The sequence below is a fragment of the Symphodus melops genome (assembly GCF_947650265.1).
Source record: "Symphodus melops genome assembly, chromosome: 9".
NCBI lineage: Eukaryota > Metazoa > Chordata > Actinopteri > Labriformes > Labridae > Symphodus > Symphodus melops.
In genome coordinates this window covers 20,599,201-20,613,660 of record NC_136699.1, presented here as the reverse complement: position 1 = coordinate 20,613,660, position 14,460 = coordinate 20,599,201, and the positions used below count along the sequence as shown (strand labels likewise).

Genomic DNA, 14,460 nt, shown 5'->3' with positions numbered 1-14,460 from the left:
AAACAGTTCAACATTCGAAGGAAAATGATTCCCACCCAAATGGTTTATTTTTGTAGGTTTTACAACAAATGTCTTCCAACACTTGAACTATAATTTAAATCCATATTATTGAAAAATTATTGGAAAATGGACGTGATGCCTAGTGTTTTTCGACTGCAGGTCACACCTATTCACTCACACACTCTGAGGCTGCTCTGTAATGTGTCCTTGAGAAGTAATTGCATTTGTACACATTCACACGCCACTGACAAAGTAGCGGGAACAACTTGGGGTTAAGTGTGTTACCTAAGACACATCGGACATGTAGCTGCAGGAGCTGGGGATCAAACCCCCGACCTTCTGGTTAAAAGACGGCCGATAAACTAAGCCACAGCCTCCTTTATGTGCTTTTTTGGAAAATACAAAAGTATGAGAAAAATCCTGTCAGATTTTTCATTATTTGAGGGGGTTCCAGCCCCTAAGAGATTGAATGGGCATTAACCCTCTGACGTTACGAGCTGTAAAGTCTGTTCTTTAAAAAAAAAAACCAACACAGTGTCTGGAGAACTGGATCAAAGCCACACAATTTCAGTGTAAGTAATATTACTGGAAATAAACAATTACAGTTACATTTTTAAAGTGAAGTTATCTGCTTTATTCAAACAAGCGATAAACAGTCCACTGTGTTTCATGATGTTGACTGATATTAGCTTTTAGCTCAAAATCTTGTGAAAGAGCTGCAATTGTAGATTGACTTTCGAGGATAATGTTTATAATTAAAAAAAAATAATTTGCCAAGAGATCATATCACAAGATCAATTTTTTTCTACTTCCAACTGATATAAATTGACATGATCCATACTAACAACTTCAATCATTACGATGACAACTGATACAGCTGACATCACAAAACATAATTTAAAGCTGTGGAAAACAAATTAGTGAATCTTATTAATGTTTTTTAAATGTCTTATTTAATATTTTGTTGCAAATCCTTTCAATTGAGTTACAGTTCGGGATTGACAACACAGACGTCAACAAACCATTCCATTGTTAACGCCTTTCCTTCTTGTTTTGGGGCCTTCTGGCCTTTGGCTCAGTCTAAAGTCTGTTAAACACATGATCAGTTGGACTGAGGTCAGTTGAGGAGGCATGATCAGGTGACAGACTTGGCGAGGAAAGAATTGCACGTTTCGGCTCTTAAAACCTGCTGTTTAATATGACTGACATGCATTTCTAATGGACAGGAGCTTCAGTGCTGTTCAGCCAACAGGCATTTGAACAGCATCGCACAATCCTTCCACTTTGAGTCGCACCTCTAACCTTGTGATCCATGCTGACTCCAGAGAAAGAAAAAATGAAAAGTTATTCCTGGTCAAATATGTAAAAACTGCATTGAGGCTACTGTAGGAAAGAAAACATAATAATTTATTTTGTAGAGTGTTCAAGCTGTAGTTACTACTTAACTCATTGGTTAGATATTCCTTTTACTTGGTCACTAATTCCCTATAAAAACATGGCCCCTTTTCACTATTTATTATTGTGTATTTTCATCGTAAGTTCATATGTCTTTGGCTCTGTTTAAACAAATGAACACACCTAAAAGATAGATCTCATCTTGATGAATATTTTCAGCATAACTGTGTCAGTGTTTACAGCATGTACTCAGTAAAGAGGCATCTGATAGGGGAGGACAGAGAACTTGTTGATGGTGGTCAATTACACACAATGATTATCTATTCAGCAGAATGCGTCAGAAAACAGTTCATCAGAGATCAAACAGAGAGCACAGAGAGCTGATTAGCATGTGGTTCAGTTTGGGACGAAGGGCAAGACGCTCGGGGAGACAGAGAAAATTGGAGTCAGGTCACGGGAAGCAACACGTCAGAGTCAACTCAATAAAGTTCTTCACATTCTCTCACTGTTCCTGCCCCTCTATCTCGTGTGTGTGCTTCTGAAGGGCATGCATGCGTGTGTGTGTGTGTGTCTGTCTGTCTGCCCGCCCATATATCTTGTATCATGTGACTCGACACGAGCAATCATGCACAGTGTGAAAAGCCCCACTATATATAGAAGAACAGGTTTGGGTTTCCAAGCAAAGCATTGTAAAAGCCCGGTCATCTTTGTCATGTAAGAAAGTGCATGTTATTGACTAATGTTTTTATCTACTGAAGGTCTTAAGAGTAATGCTGCTTATATTTTCAGTGGAGTCGCCATTTAAACACAGAGACTAAAAAAACAACAACAGATGTAATTATTTCAGACCCCATAAGAAAATAGATTTTAGTAGCCACAATAAAGAGGGAATGCACCAAATGTTTTTCAAGACAACTATACAGAGTCTATAGACCACAATAATATAATAAATAATACAATAATGTCCAATCTCTTTGGTCTCAATCAACCAATCAATCAATCAATCAATGTTCATTGTTTCACACCAGTTCATAACATCATCTCAATACAAAAAGAGCAGGACTAGACGGACAAAAGAGACAGACAGACAAACACACAGTATCCACATCCATAGACAGATCCACAGCGGAGTACAGTGCACTGGCTAGAACAGACTGCTAGAAGATCTCCAACATCTTGCTGCACACGTTTAAAGATCTCAGCTTCCTCAGAAAATAGAGTCTGCTCATCCCCTTCTTGTACACAGCCTATTATTGTCCTTCCAGTTCAGCCTGTTGTCTATGTTGACGCCCAGGTACTTGTACTCCTCAACCACAGTCACATCCTCTCCCAGGATACACAGCGGCTGTGATTCTGTCCACTTCTTTCTCAAATCGATCACCATCTCTCTGGTCTTATCCACGTTCAAAATCAGGTGATTTGTGGCTGTCCACTTCACAGTTATCCACCAGCACCCTGTACCCCTACTCTTGCCCATCACTTATATACCCTACCACTGCAGAATCATCCGAAAATCTCTGCAAATGGCATGACCTAGAGTTGTACTAAAAGTCAGAGGAGTACAAGGTGAAAAAGAAAGAAGACATCACTGTGGAGCTCCTGTGTCCTACCATTCCAGATTGAACACTGTCCAGTCCGACAAACTGTGGACTGTCTGGCAGTTAGTCGTTAATCCAGGAGGTGATGGACGAGTCCACTCCCATCATCTGCAGCTTCTCCTCCAGCAGTTGTGGCTGGATGGTGTTGAATGCAAGGAGAAATCAAAGAAGTGCAGATGTGAGTGAACACGCTGCTGCAGGTAGATGATGGCATCGTCCACTCCCAAGTGTGACTGGTAGACAAATTGTAGAGGGTCAAGAGACGGTTTCACCTGTGGCCTGATTTGGGACAAAACAGGCCTCTACAGCACCTTCATCACATGAGATGTAAGAGCAACTGGTGGATAGTCTTTGAGGTCGGATGGCGTTTGTCTTCCACAGCACCGATATCCTCTCCCGACGCCAATTCAGGTGGAAGAGGTGTTGTCGAATCGTCGACAGCTGGCTGGCACAAGTCTTCAGAACCCTTGGGCTGATGCCGTCAGGACCTGGAGCCAGGTTGAGACAAACAGAGCCACAAGAACAACAGAAATAATATAGATTCATAGCTACAATGAGAGTATTAACAGAAACAACAATGTATGATCATTCTAATTAACATTAGCTACTATAAAAGCTTTTAGATTACTTTCACATCATCAACTATTTTTTGGATGGATTTGGAGCAACCTCCCCTCAGGATGAATACTCATCTCTGGCAGTGTTGAGTTGTTACAGCATTCTTTGATTACTAAAAACTTAATGTACTTTTACTTTACATGAATATGTTGAATTCCATGCCTTTTAGCTGTTTTCCTGAAGCGCTGCCCTGGGTAAAATACTTTAACACCATGCTTTGCTTTTCTTCTTGGACCACCAGGACATTTCTTTAATATGCCGTAAGTTAAGGATGAGCAGATTTTGTGTAGACATTACCTTGAAAACAAACAGACGGATGCATGAAAATGTCATTATATGATGATGTGTTTGTGTTATGACAGTTGCAACCCAGTTGTAATTCGCAAGGACTGAAATATCTCAGTTGAATGCTGTTTACAGAGGACGGTCTATTCTGAAACCAACTTCAACAGCTTTAGGGTGAAAGGTCGAGTCCCCTTTTGACCCCAGTGTCACCAAAATATAACCTGAGGGCCAATGAGCCTGAGCTTTTCAAGGATGTAAGAAACTATTGTGATTCTGTTCGGGGGATACATGCTGTGTAGTAAAATGAACACAAATGGAAAACACAAGCATAATGAGGAGTAATCTCAGAAAGATGCTGTTTCTGCAAAGCTGTAACACATTTCCTAACACTGGGGATACAGCCAATGGGTGAGCAAAAATTCACAATGAGACATAGTGTCTCCAAGCAGACACAGTGGCCAAATTTTCAAAGGTCTGGCTCGTGAGTGAGGGTCCGCCCAGTTCCAGCGCAGGTTGCCTTGGGCTGGCAGGTTGTTCCATCAGAGAGTAAGCAAGAGGAGTTTTCCTCCAGAGAGAACAGGGCCGCTGGTTTTAACATATGTAAGCTCCACAGGGGTCTGTGACAGCGCACACCCACTATCTGGACAATGCATCCATCATTAACCCTTATAGCCCCGCATCTGATTGCTCCTCCATCGGTCTACTTGCTCTTGAATTTCACACTCATCTCTCCTTCTCTCTTTGTTTAGACCACCTTATCTTCATCCCCTGCTGTCCATCTCCCGTCCTCTTCCCTGCATATCTCTCTCCTTCTCTTTTCTCTCCCCCTGTGGCCTGCTTTTCATCTCTCTCGGATTCACCCACTCTGTTTCACCCCCCTTACGTCTCACTCTCTCCTCCCTTCTCCCCCATTCACCCTCTCCCTAGATCAGCTTTCCACCTCCTCCTCCTCCACCAACCCCACTCCCCCCCAACTCTCTCCCTCTCGACCCTCCCCCCTCCTCTTCTCTGTCCTCTGTTCATCCCTCCTCCTATCTCCCCCCCCCCCCCCCCCCCTCTCCTGCCATCTTGCAGGCCAGTGGAGCCAGACTGCAGGCGTTCAGGGAGTCACTGGACCTGCTGGGCAGCGGGTGACACAGATTTCCGGTGTGTGTGTGTGTGTGTGTGTGAGTGAGTGTGAGTGTGTGTGTGTGTGTGTGTGTGTGTGTGTGTGTGCATGCGTGACAAGAACAGGGAGGGGGGATTAAGCTCCAAATCACTAGAAAGGCACCAAAGAGAGGGGGAGAGAAGGGGAAAAAAAGCTGCAGATCCAAGAATTTGAAATTCTCCCTTTGTCTGGGAGATGAAGAAACATTAGACTGAGGACTGAAACTAAAAGACTGCGTGTTTTCCATTCAGTGGGAGTGTTGGACTTGCATGGTGTTGGAGCTCATTGCCTTTCTCCATGAGTTGGCAGTGTCCTGTGTTGGCTGGCGTGCTGTTTTCTCTCTCTCTCTCTCTCTATCTGCCTTACAAACACGCACATACATACACAACCCCCACTCCCCCACAGATGCATGCACACACACACACACACGCGCGCGCACAGTCCCTCTGCGATCCCCCTGACTGAAGGCACACAGGAAGTGCAGCCGTGGCCCAATTATAGCGTGACACCTCGGGCCGGCCGTTGCCATGGTTACGTCTTCCCTGCGGTCCCCTGGAGTGTGGCGCCGTGGAAGAAGGTCTTATCACATCAGCCATCGTTACGGCAACAAGCTAAAACCCACCCTGTAGCCTCAGTCCAGCTGTCTGTGTATTTTGTTTGTTAGGAGTGGTTGTTTGTGTTTATGATCTATACTTGTAAAAAAAATAAAATAAACTGTGTGAATAGAAAAGAGGGTGTTTGTGATTGTGTGTGCATGTCAGGTGAGGTGTGTATGAGTGGACTTGCCAAGATGTGTTTGTGTATGTGTGTCTGTGGGGTTGAGATAAGGCTCTCAGCCACACCATTAGGTGACTCATAATCCACGCAACCTCACACTCACACATACATGTGTATGACCACAAATATGCAGGCTAACAGACACATACACTCAATTAAAAAAGGACGCACACATGCACATAGACAATAACACAGGTGTAGTATTAACCCAGCCTGTAGACAAATTACACAGCCAATTTCTTTTATTTCAAAAGGGCATCCAGAGCTATACAGTACAAGTTGCACATGAAATAATTTAGTCTTGGCCGATCAGATTCATTTCTTACTGATGCAGTTACGTCAGAACAAGAGAAACAAAACTCCCCGTAAGAAACAAAACATTTGGCTCCTTTTTATGTTGAAACAGAATAAATCCAAACTGGACAGGGATGTAAAAAAGACATAATGTTTCCAGATATTTACAGTCTATTTACAGCATTTTTGTTGTCATCTAAATATTGACACACATTGGTATCCTTCTTTCTCTCCTCTCCATGCTGATTGTCAAAAGAAAGGATGGGAACAAGTGTGGACATTCTTATACAGAGCTGCAGCTCTTCACGAAACACATGATCTGAAGGTCTTTGAATCAAAGTCTGAGCTCTGGTATCCTGTGTGTTTTGTTAACTGCAGCTTCTCAACAATCATCCAACCAGGAACCGCTGACAAATGCTGTCACCTCATACATTACTATCCATCCAAGGCGCTGTTGCTTCTCTCCTGTGCCAGACCCAAAGTAAAGTCGGAGCCCCTCAGATCAAACCCAGACACTCTGCTGTCGAACCCAGGACCACCGGGCTTCCTCTTCAGCTCCTCACACTTTCTGTATTTACAGATCTGGTGTCCCCTCTTGCGGTTGCGGCAGCTGCTGCACTGTTCGCAGTTCGTCTGACGCCGACAAGGTACACACTCCCCACACCTTTTTCTCTTCCTTCTCCCTCCACTGCCCCCGCCCAAAGAGCCAGGAGAGTAGCCCTCAGCCACTAGCCCCTCCACACCCTCAGCACCCATGCTTGCACTTCTCCAGTGGCCTCCACCCATCTGAAAGCCAGCCAACGGGAACAGAGCAGGACTGAAGGGGAACCAGGCACCCAAAAAGGGTTGGAAGTCAGTTCCACATCCAGAAGAGTCCTCTTCCTCCTCTTCTGGTCCGGACCCACCTCCCTCTCCATCCCCCTTCTCCCCCTTTGCCTCTGCAGCGTCCCTCTTAGCCGGCTGGTTGCTCTGTGCACCCAGGCCATCCTGCTCTGTGGTGGCTGGGGTCAGAGCCAGCAGCCCGGCACGCATCAGCAGCTCTGCTGCGTGGGCCAGGTGGAGCCCACTGGGGGACTCCCACATGTCAGGCCAGGAGGGGGTTCGGCGAGGCTTAGTGTGTGCAGGCTGTGTGGTGCGCTGCTGGGCCGGGGAAGGCTGGATCAGGCCTTTGACGTCCACGGGTGGGGAAGGGGTGGAAATGTAATGGGAGAGGCTGTAGGGGTGGTGGGAGCGCTTAAGGCTGGGTCTCAGTGGCTCATTGGGGATTTTAGCAGTACTGCGGGCCTGATCTGGGGAGGAAGGGCCAGCGATGTCTACCGCGGTGGACATAGCAGTGGCTCTGGGTGGGGGTGTCTGTCTTTGTGTATGCGTGTATGTGTTTGTCGAGGTGAGGGAGAAAGGGATTGAAGCCGACGCGGGGTTGACAACTGTCCTGCTGTTACTTCAGCCAAAATGGCAAGCCTTGGCCTGTGTCCCTATTCCCATTCTCTGCAGCAGCCTTAGAGTCCTGGAGAGCTAGAAATGAATAGGGGATGAAGAGAGGAAGGTTAAGAATAGAAATGTTGGAGGGACAAAAACAGAAGGAGAGTAAACAGCAGATATGAGAATGAAACATTTTTTTTGACAGGCCCACTAAACACTGACAGGAAACGAGGGTGTGAAAAATCTGTTTTTAAATAAATATGAATAAAGATTTTGTAATAAGACCGCTTGAGCAGATGAATAGATCCAGGTATGAGGCACAGCGCATGCCTTTCCAGTGATTTCCGCATACAGGAGGCAGTATCCCTTTAAGAATTTCACGGTATATCAATGCAATCAATAACAGAGCGACAACAATATGCAAAGATATGCGCATATGCGCAGGTCAAATGTGGAGCGCGCTTTTCAAATACATTTTGACTACTGCTGTTATGTGTACCAGCCAAAGATTATGCTGTACACACACAGACTCTGTGGTGGACCGTAAAAAACAGGCTGTCTTTTGTCTAGTATCGACGACGAGAAGCGAGGTGCGCAACGATGCGGTTACTGTGGATAAAAAAAGACAAGGCTATATTCCATGTTCACATTAAAATACGAAAACTACACCCGGGATCAGACACTGGACATATTTCATGTTGGATGACAAACATTTAAACCCTCGAATATGTCGATCGGGAAACCTGATCGATCATTTCACCGTAATTAAGGTTACCTAAGAAGACGGTGCTCGACCAACGCCACGGCTAGCTGACCACAGTCCGAGTGGTCGCTGCGACACAGCGCAGCGCGCAGGAAAAGGCGACAAAACATTATCAGCAACCTTTACAGGAAGTATCGATAAATCGTCAGCCCTTACCTTCTAAATATAGTCCAAACTCTTGTACCAAAAATATGATGAAGTCATGAACTAATGGCGTGGTGATTGTGGTGTATATGGACGGCGAAGCTGCCGATTCCTCCTCCACCTCTCCGTCCCGGAGGGTCTGCAAACACTCTGCACGGAATTTGGGGGCGTCGCTCAAAATGCGAAGTGGACTCTGCAATCGAGACCGTGGCCAGAGCGACCCCATAACCACCACAGAGCAGGCCAGCATATACGCACATCCGTCAGTATAATTGATAGAGGATGACAGATTTAACATTGATACATTCTGTGCATCAGTTATTACCATGAGCGTAAATCTGAAATCTTCGTTTAGGACCAATTGTCCCTCCGTTATCTTGACAAGTATTGGGAAGGCTATGGACTATAAAACAGTAACAGAAATAGGACTACGTAATGAAATTAAAATATTTTAATAAGGTCATCAAAAATGCAAATAAAGGTCTTTCAATCCTCCAGTGTTATTCAGTTAAAGTATTATGTTGAATTGACCCATTAAAAGTAACAAGTCCAGAATTTGTAGAGAACAAATTACATTAATTCGCAGTAGTTTGAAGTCAATCCTGGTTTACAGTCCGTTCACAGTGACTTTGTAATTGTGATGTTATTAAATTGCTTGAAAGGGAAACGTTTATTATTCTGCTCTTATAATGAAGTCTCATGTAGTGATAGGTGTTATGTTTGACGTGTTTAAAATTACACTCTAATACTTAACATGTTTAATGCTTCACATTTTTAGTTAAAAAAAATTAGGAGAAGTATAGTGGATAGAAAAATGCTCTAAAATGTTTTTGGTCTTGGGTTTGCTTCATCAAAACCGGAAACCTGTATAATAAATATTAACACACTTTTTCTTTTTAACACTTAATGGTCGCTTAACTCAGAAAAACTACAACTGATTATATCAAGTAACCTACGATCTCAGAATAAAGGAATACAACAAATAAAGGCACGTTAGTTATTAAAAAAAAGTGATCAAATATAAAATGATGTATTACAACAGTATAGCACAGGGTGATTAAAGGCCAACCCGTTTAGCAACGATGACGTACGTTGATATGATCCTTAGCACACATGTAGCTCTCCCTCCCTCCTCACTATGAGCGGGGCTAAGTTGTCAGCTAAAGGTGACTCCTCATAGGAATGATTAAGTCCACTCCACCTTTTGTGAGAGTCCTTCGTTGCATCTGGCATGCAGCCAGATACCTCGTGCGTGTCTGTGAGTGTGTGTGTGCTTGCGTGCGTGTGTCACTATGGGAGCAGGGGCCCACCGTGCTCAAGTACACTGTCTGGCCTGGACTATCCGTGTAAACACAGCGTCTTCTAGTGGTAACCACAAACACTACCACTTTTTAAATGGCCACTAGTGCTGGCAGACACTGCAGCAAGGCAGCCCACCTCAACTCAAGCAAAGGCCACATACAGTCCACACGAACACAGCGATCCCCTCTGCAGTCACCACACACTTGTCTGCTCATTATCCCTGTTTAACGTTAATCCATATACACAGTTCTGCCTGGCCCACTGCAAACAGAGCTAAAATGCATTTGATCCTTTGCTTAGGAACACAAACATATGAAGGAGTGTGGCCCTTTGCTCTGCAGTAAGGATATACCAATACCAATGACGCCTTGATTCAAACAACGCTACATGCTTTATTTACACTATACAGAAAAATTAATCATGTGAGACACACCAAAGCCATTCGAAAATAAATCCAATGAGCAAGCAAAAATATTTCCATTATAAACAGAGGTTTTACTCTTTGAATAGTTGACATTAAATACAAGTTTCCACACAACAAACTGTAAGCGGTTACAAACAGCTGACTGTTTTGACAGATTGTATTCAATTTAAGACAAATATGATAGCTCTTTGATCTGACTAAGCAACGCTTTGTGCAAAAATCAAAACATGTAACATTCAAATGGATTTTAATGTGTATACTCTGAGCTCGAGGTAGGGATGCCACGGTCATTTAATATGTAACATTGGTTTTACAGATTGTTCACATTTTATGACATTGATCTCAATATGGGTCGAGTTTGTGCTGCATTCACATTGATTCAAGCCGTAGAGAAGAGCAATCAAGATATCGTGACAGCGTCCCGAGAATCAGGTAGACATTATCCAGTTGCCTTTTCAGACATGTAGGAGACGAGAGCAGATGGTCACTTCTGAGATAAATGTCAACTGAAACTTTTGCATTTTGGGACCTGGATAGAGCATGTAGGAAGAATACTGACCGTTTTCCATTTATTTCTCCAAGATATGCATTTAGACTGAACTGCAGTATCAATGGAAGAGTGCAATTAAGATGCATACCTGTGAAGTATCTTCTCCGTTACATATGAGCTCATTCAGACACTACACACGCCTTATTCTTTGGGGCTCAACGGGCAAAGTACATTTTATGTCTTTATTGCCTGATTCAGACATGCAGCTCCTCCAGGTAATGGCTGGACGTGTTCAGGAGTGCAGAGTGTGTGAAGGGGCCAAAGGAATTCTGGCAACAATCATTGTAGACAAGGTTACATCCTCCACTACCAAATGTACCATTAAAACCTTTGTACCTCCGGTCAGCAAGGAGAAAATAAAGGGAACATTGACAATCAGCTAAACACTGCCTGACTGCCACTCGATTGGATTATGTTTTTCTCCTGCATGGCGTACAGGTGATAGAGTTGATCTGCGATTTGCCTGAATCGATGTGAATGCAGCGATGAGAACGTCGTGTGCCTGTTTACATGACACGGCACAATGACTTTCCCTGTGTTCCCAGACACTTTTATTCAGTTTGTAGCTTCCTTTTCATTCGTACAGGCTTTTGATTAGCTTGTTGGAATAGTATGGGCAAGTTATTTCATCTTAAGGAAAGCCAGAACACTGTTACTTTGAGAAAAGCAACTACCATGGCAAGATAGGTGCTGAAGTTTGAATAAAGGGCCTTTGTCGAGTTAAAGAAGATATGCTGAACAAGGTGAGGCAAAGCGCTGCCGTTTATGACGCTCAACAACCTACTATAAAACTAACAGAGATAAGAAGCATGGTGAAATATTTGAAAGACTTGAGGCCCAGAGTTTTTTCTTGACCACACTTTTTTTAGACCCTCAAAAGTCTGAAGACCCCCCTTTAAGTTCTTCTCTCTGACCTTTCTGATTGGTAAAGTCTCCCCTCATCTCTTCTTGATGAACTTTGATTGTTATGTCTTTAGCACTGAGTATAACTCTGGACTGTGAAGAATTTTTACTGTTTGTTTTGATTATGAATGAGTTACACTATAACCATCATTGTGACACTGTAATGATAGTGATGAATTGATTGAACAAATGGAACGGTACAGGGGTTGGCGGCTGGGTTAGGCTATTGGTTTAAGCATCCCTCTTTTTGATGATGAGTGGTCCAACGTTGTCCCCGGTTTCCTCATTGTGTTTGGCATGGGCTCCATCACAGTAAGGGAACTGCACACAATAACAACAGAAGACACAGATCAACTTAGCGCCCTTAAAATTCAATGCTACCGTTCAAGAGAGAGAATGCTACTTTCATGCTAGTTATTGAAAATTATCAACCCGTCCTTTAACAATATGTCAAACTGGTGCATAGTATTCTTTGGAATGTAAAAATTCCCAGTGAGCATATGTGAGAAGGCAGCAGGATGTGATTAGGAGAATTCACCTCGAGCGACCATGGACCGTCCCTCACATGACTCGAATGATCTCTGTGAATATAATTTCATAATTTAACAGCTGCATTCAATTTTCTCTTCTTTGCATTCTTAATTTTTTTTGATTATAGTTTGATTCCGTCAAACGACAGGTAGCACTGATATAAAGGCATTGTGCTCTTCGGAGGCGCTCAACATTTCTTCCTCATGTCTGTGTGGATAAACACAGTTTTGTCAAACTGCCTTCAAATCTACCTCCAACTTTTCCTGTAATGTTTCCTGCCAGCCCCTCCGTAATTGTTACTTCAAGAAAATAAACTGTGAGCACGTGGTCACTGCTTATACCCCACCCTCCCTTATAAATGATTAATGTTAGTATCCATGTTTTTTGTGTACCTTCGTTTTTTGTACCTTTTCAACCTGATAATTTGAAAATATGTTCATGTGGTTCTGTCAATATCAACTTTATGTTTTTATAGTAAATATAAGTAGAATTTATCTAATAAGAGCTACTCATTAGGCCTCTGAAGCAGCTGCTGAAGCCTGACCTTCTTTGACTTCCAGCAGCGGCAGTACACAGCTTTGGTGCCAATGTCCTCCATGTCGAAGCTGTGGACCACTTTGGGACTGTCTTTACTGACGGATGTGTTCACCAGGCCTTTTTTACAATTCCGTCCGCTCAAGTAGTGGTTGACTAGGAAACCTCCCAAAGCTGCAATCACTGCAACCGGAACTGCAACCACCAAATGCTCTGAAAAGAGATTGAGTTGTGATTAGTTTAAAAAAAAAAAAAAAAACTCTAGAAAGGATTTCCTTCTAAAATACAAAATATTGTATGATTAACCATCATTCTGGGTATTTCTAATTCAAAAGGTTCTTCGATGTGAAATAATCCAAAGGCACTTTTGTTTTACCTCAAATTCACTGTTATTTGCAGTTTTGGTCATTCACTGGTAAGGTTTAAATCATTAGAATTTTTTTTTTTTTTTTTTAAACCCAGTATGAAACATCTCCTTCCAAAAATTTGATTATATTGCAACTTGAGTGGCAGGCCTTCAAAAGAAAACGTTTCTATAAGACACAGAACAACCGATGAGCTTGGTTTTGGACAAAGGTTGTGAAATAATGTAATTGCCCTTTTCTGCAAAGTAATGACGAGGATTATCCAAGTCTACTGAGCATCACATGATGCAGGAGGCCCTCCTGTCAAGCTGATTCAACATGTTCAGTGGTTAGCTGCCTGACCAGCAAGTTAGACGAGGCCATGATAAACACAGAAACTACTGCAGTAAAGGCTGGGATCGCTTCCAAGAAACTACAGGGTTTCAGGTGATGAGCCAAAGTTTTCTGAGTGACCATCTAAAGTTGGAAACACTACACGAGAATACATTCAACAGGACCTCGGCTGGCTGCCCAGCTAGTTTGCTAAATGCTGCAAGCAAGCAAGCAAGCTAGTGAAAAATAAGAGTACATGTGACATTATAGAAATCGTTATATTTGCGATGTGTTGGAATACATTTACTTAAGGTTGTCATCATTAAATCGCAATGTCGAGAACAAAATATCACGTGGCATTGGTTATTACTTGGCTTGGGGTAAAGTCAGGACATGGTAACTTTATAACGCACATAAAATGCTAGTATGTCATCAGCTAGCTTGGATACTTTACCTTTCGAAAACCGGAATCCCGAGCTGGGTAATGCAGGCATCGCAGGTAAAGGGGTTGCCATGTTTCTTTTTGTGAACGGTCTGTGATCAGCTAGAGAAAGCAAGGTCAACCACAGGCTTTAGTCAGTTTATCCGCCCCAGTGCCAGTGCGCTGCATCCTACGTCACTTGCAGCATCCAATCACAGCGAAGTAGGGATAATTACTATTTTGACGGAGCAAGAGGAGTACTTCGAGCCTGTAGCGCACTTCCGGCTTCGCTTTGGCTGAGCTGAAAATGTAATATTGAATGTTTGATACAAAAATATGTTATATATATTTTTCATAGTATCAAAGACGTAAATCTATCATATGGGAGACTTTTGAAGTAAGAAGAATCGACACATTTTCTTGTGAAAACTAATCCTTTATGTAAAAACATACGACTATGCAGGTTAATGATCTTGACTGTGTGATCTCTGAAGACCACCAGCTTCCTTTACGTTTTATTTTCCTATTACAGAGTTTTGATAATCTTAGTTTAAATATAATTTAAGGCGTTACTATGCTTTTTACGGAAGCGTGTTGCTGTTAATGTGGAATACAACAATAATGTTTAGATACTGTTTATTTGATAGCTAAACGTTTATAGTATATATTACAGAG

At 42.8% G+C, this 14,460-nt stretch overlaps 2 protein-coding genes across 2 annotated transcripts; both read right to left on the bottom strand.

The window, feature by feature from the left end:
• Nucleotides 1-6,044: 6,044 nt before the first annotated feature.
• LOC306828839 (uncharacterized protein) lies at nt 6,045-8,728 on the bottom strand. The gene is made up of 2 exons (XM_079351544.1): nt 8,456-8,728; nt 6,045-7,629 (listed from the first exon to the last, which is right to left on the bottom strand). The coding sequence occupies exon 2, from the start codon at nt 7,441-7,443 to the stop codon at nt 6,550-6,552; it is 894 nt and encodes a 297-aa protein (XP_079207670.1). The 5' UTR covers nt 7,444-7,629; nt 8,456-8,728; the 3' UTR covers nt 6,045-6,549.
• Nucleotides 8,729-10,117: 1,389 nt separating this feature from the next.
• On the bottom strand, nt 10,118-13,991 carry LOC306829728 (CDGSH iron-sulfur domain-containing protein 1). Its single transcript, XM_079352874.1, has 3 exons — nt 13,819-13,991; nt 12,698-12,900; nt 10,118-11,943 (listed from the first exon to the last, which is right to left on the bottom strand). The coding sequence occupies exons 1-3, from the start codon at nt 13,877-13,879 to the stop codon at nt 11,854-11,856; spliced, it is 354 nt and encodes a 117-aa protein (XP_079209000.1). The 5' UTR covers nt 13,880-13,991; the 3' UTR covers nt 10,118-11,853.
• Nucleotides 13,992-14,460: the final 469 nt, after the last annotated feature.

What these genes read in the sequence shown, in the direction of transcription:
- LOC306829728 (XM_079352874.1), bottom strand. Translation starts at nt 13,879, where the DNA reads ATGGCAACCCCTTTACCTGCGATGCCTGCATTACCCAGCTCGGGATTC. An exon ending in GGGATTCCGGTTTTCGAAAG is followed by an intron (nt 12,901 to 13,818) that starts GTAAAGTATCCA and finishes ATCTCTTTTCAG; the next exon opens with AGCATTTGGTGGTTGCAGTT. An exon ending in GCTGCTGGAAGTCAAAGAAG is followed by an intron (nt 11,944 to 12,697) that starts GTCAGGCTTCAG and finishes TATTGTGTGCAG; the next exon opens with TTCCCTTACTGTGATGGAGC.
- LOC306828839 (XM_079351544.1), bottom strand. Translation starts at nt 7,443, where the DNA reads ATGTCCACCGCGGTAGACATCGCTGGCCCTTCCTCCCCAGATCAGGCC.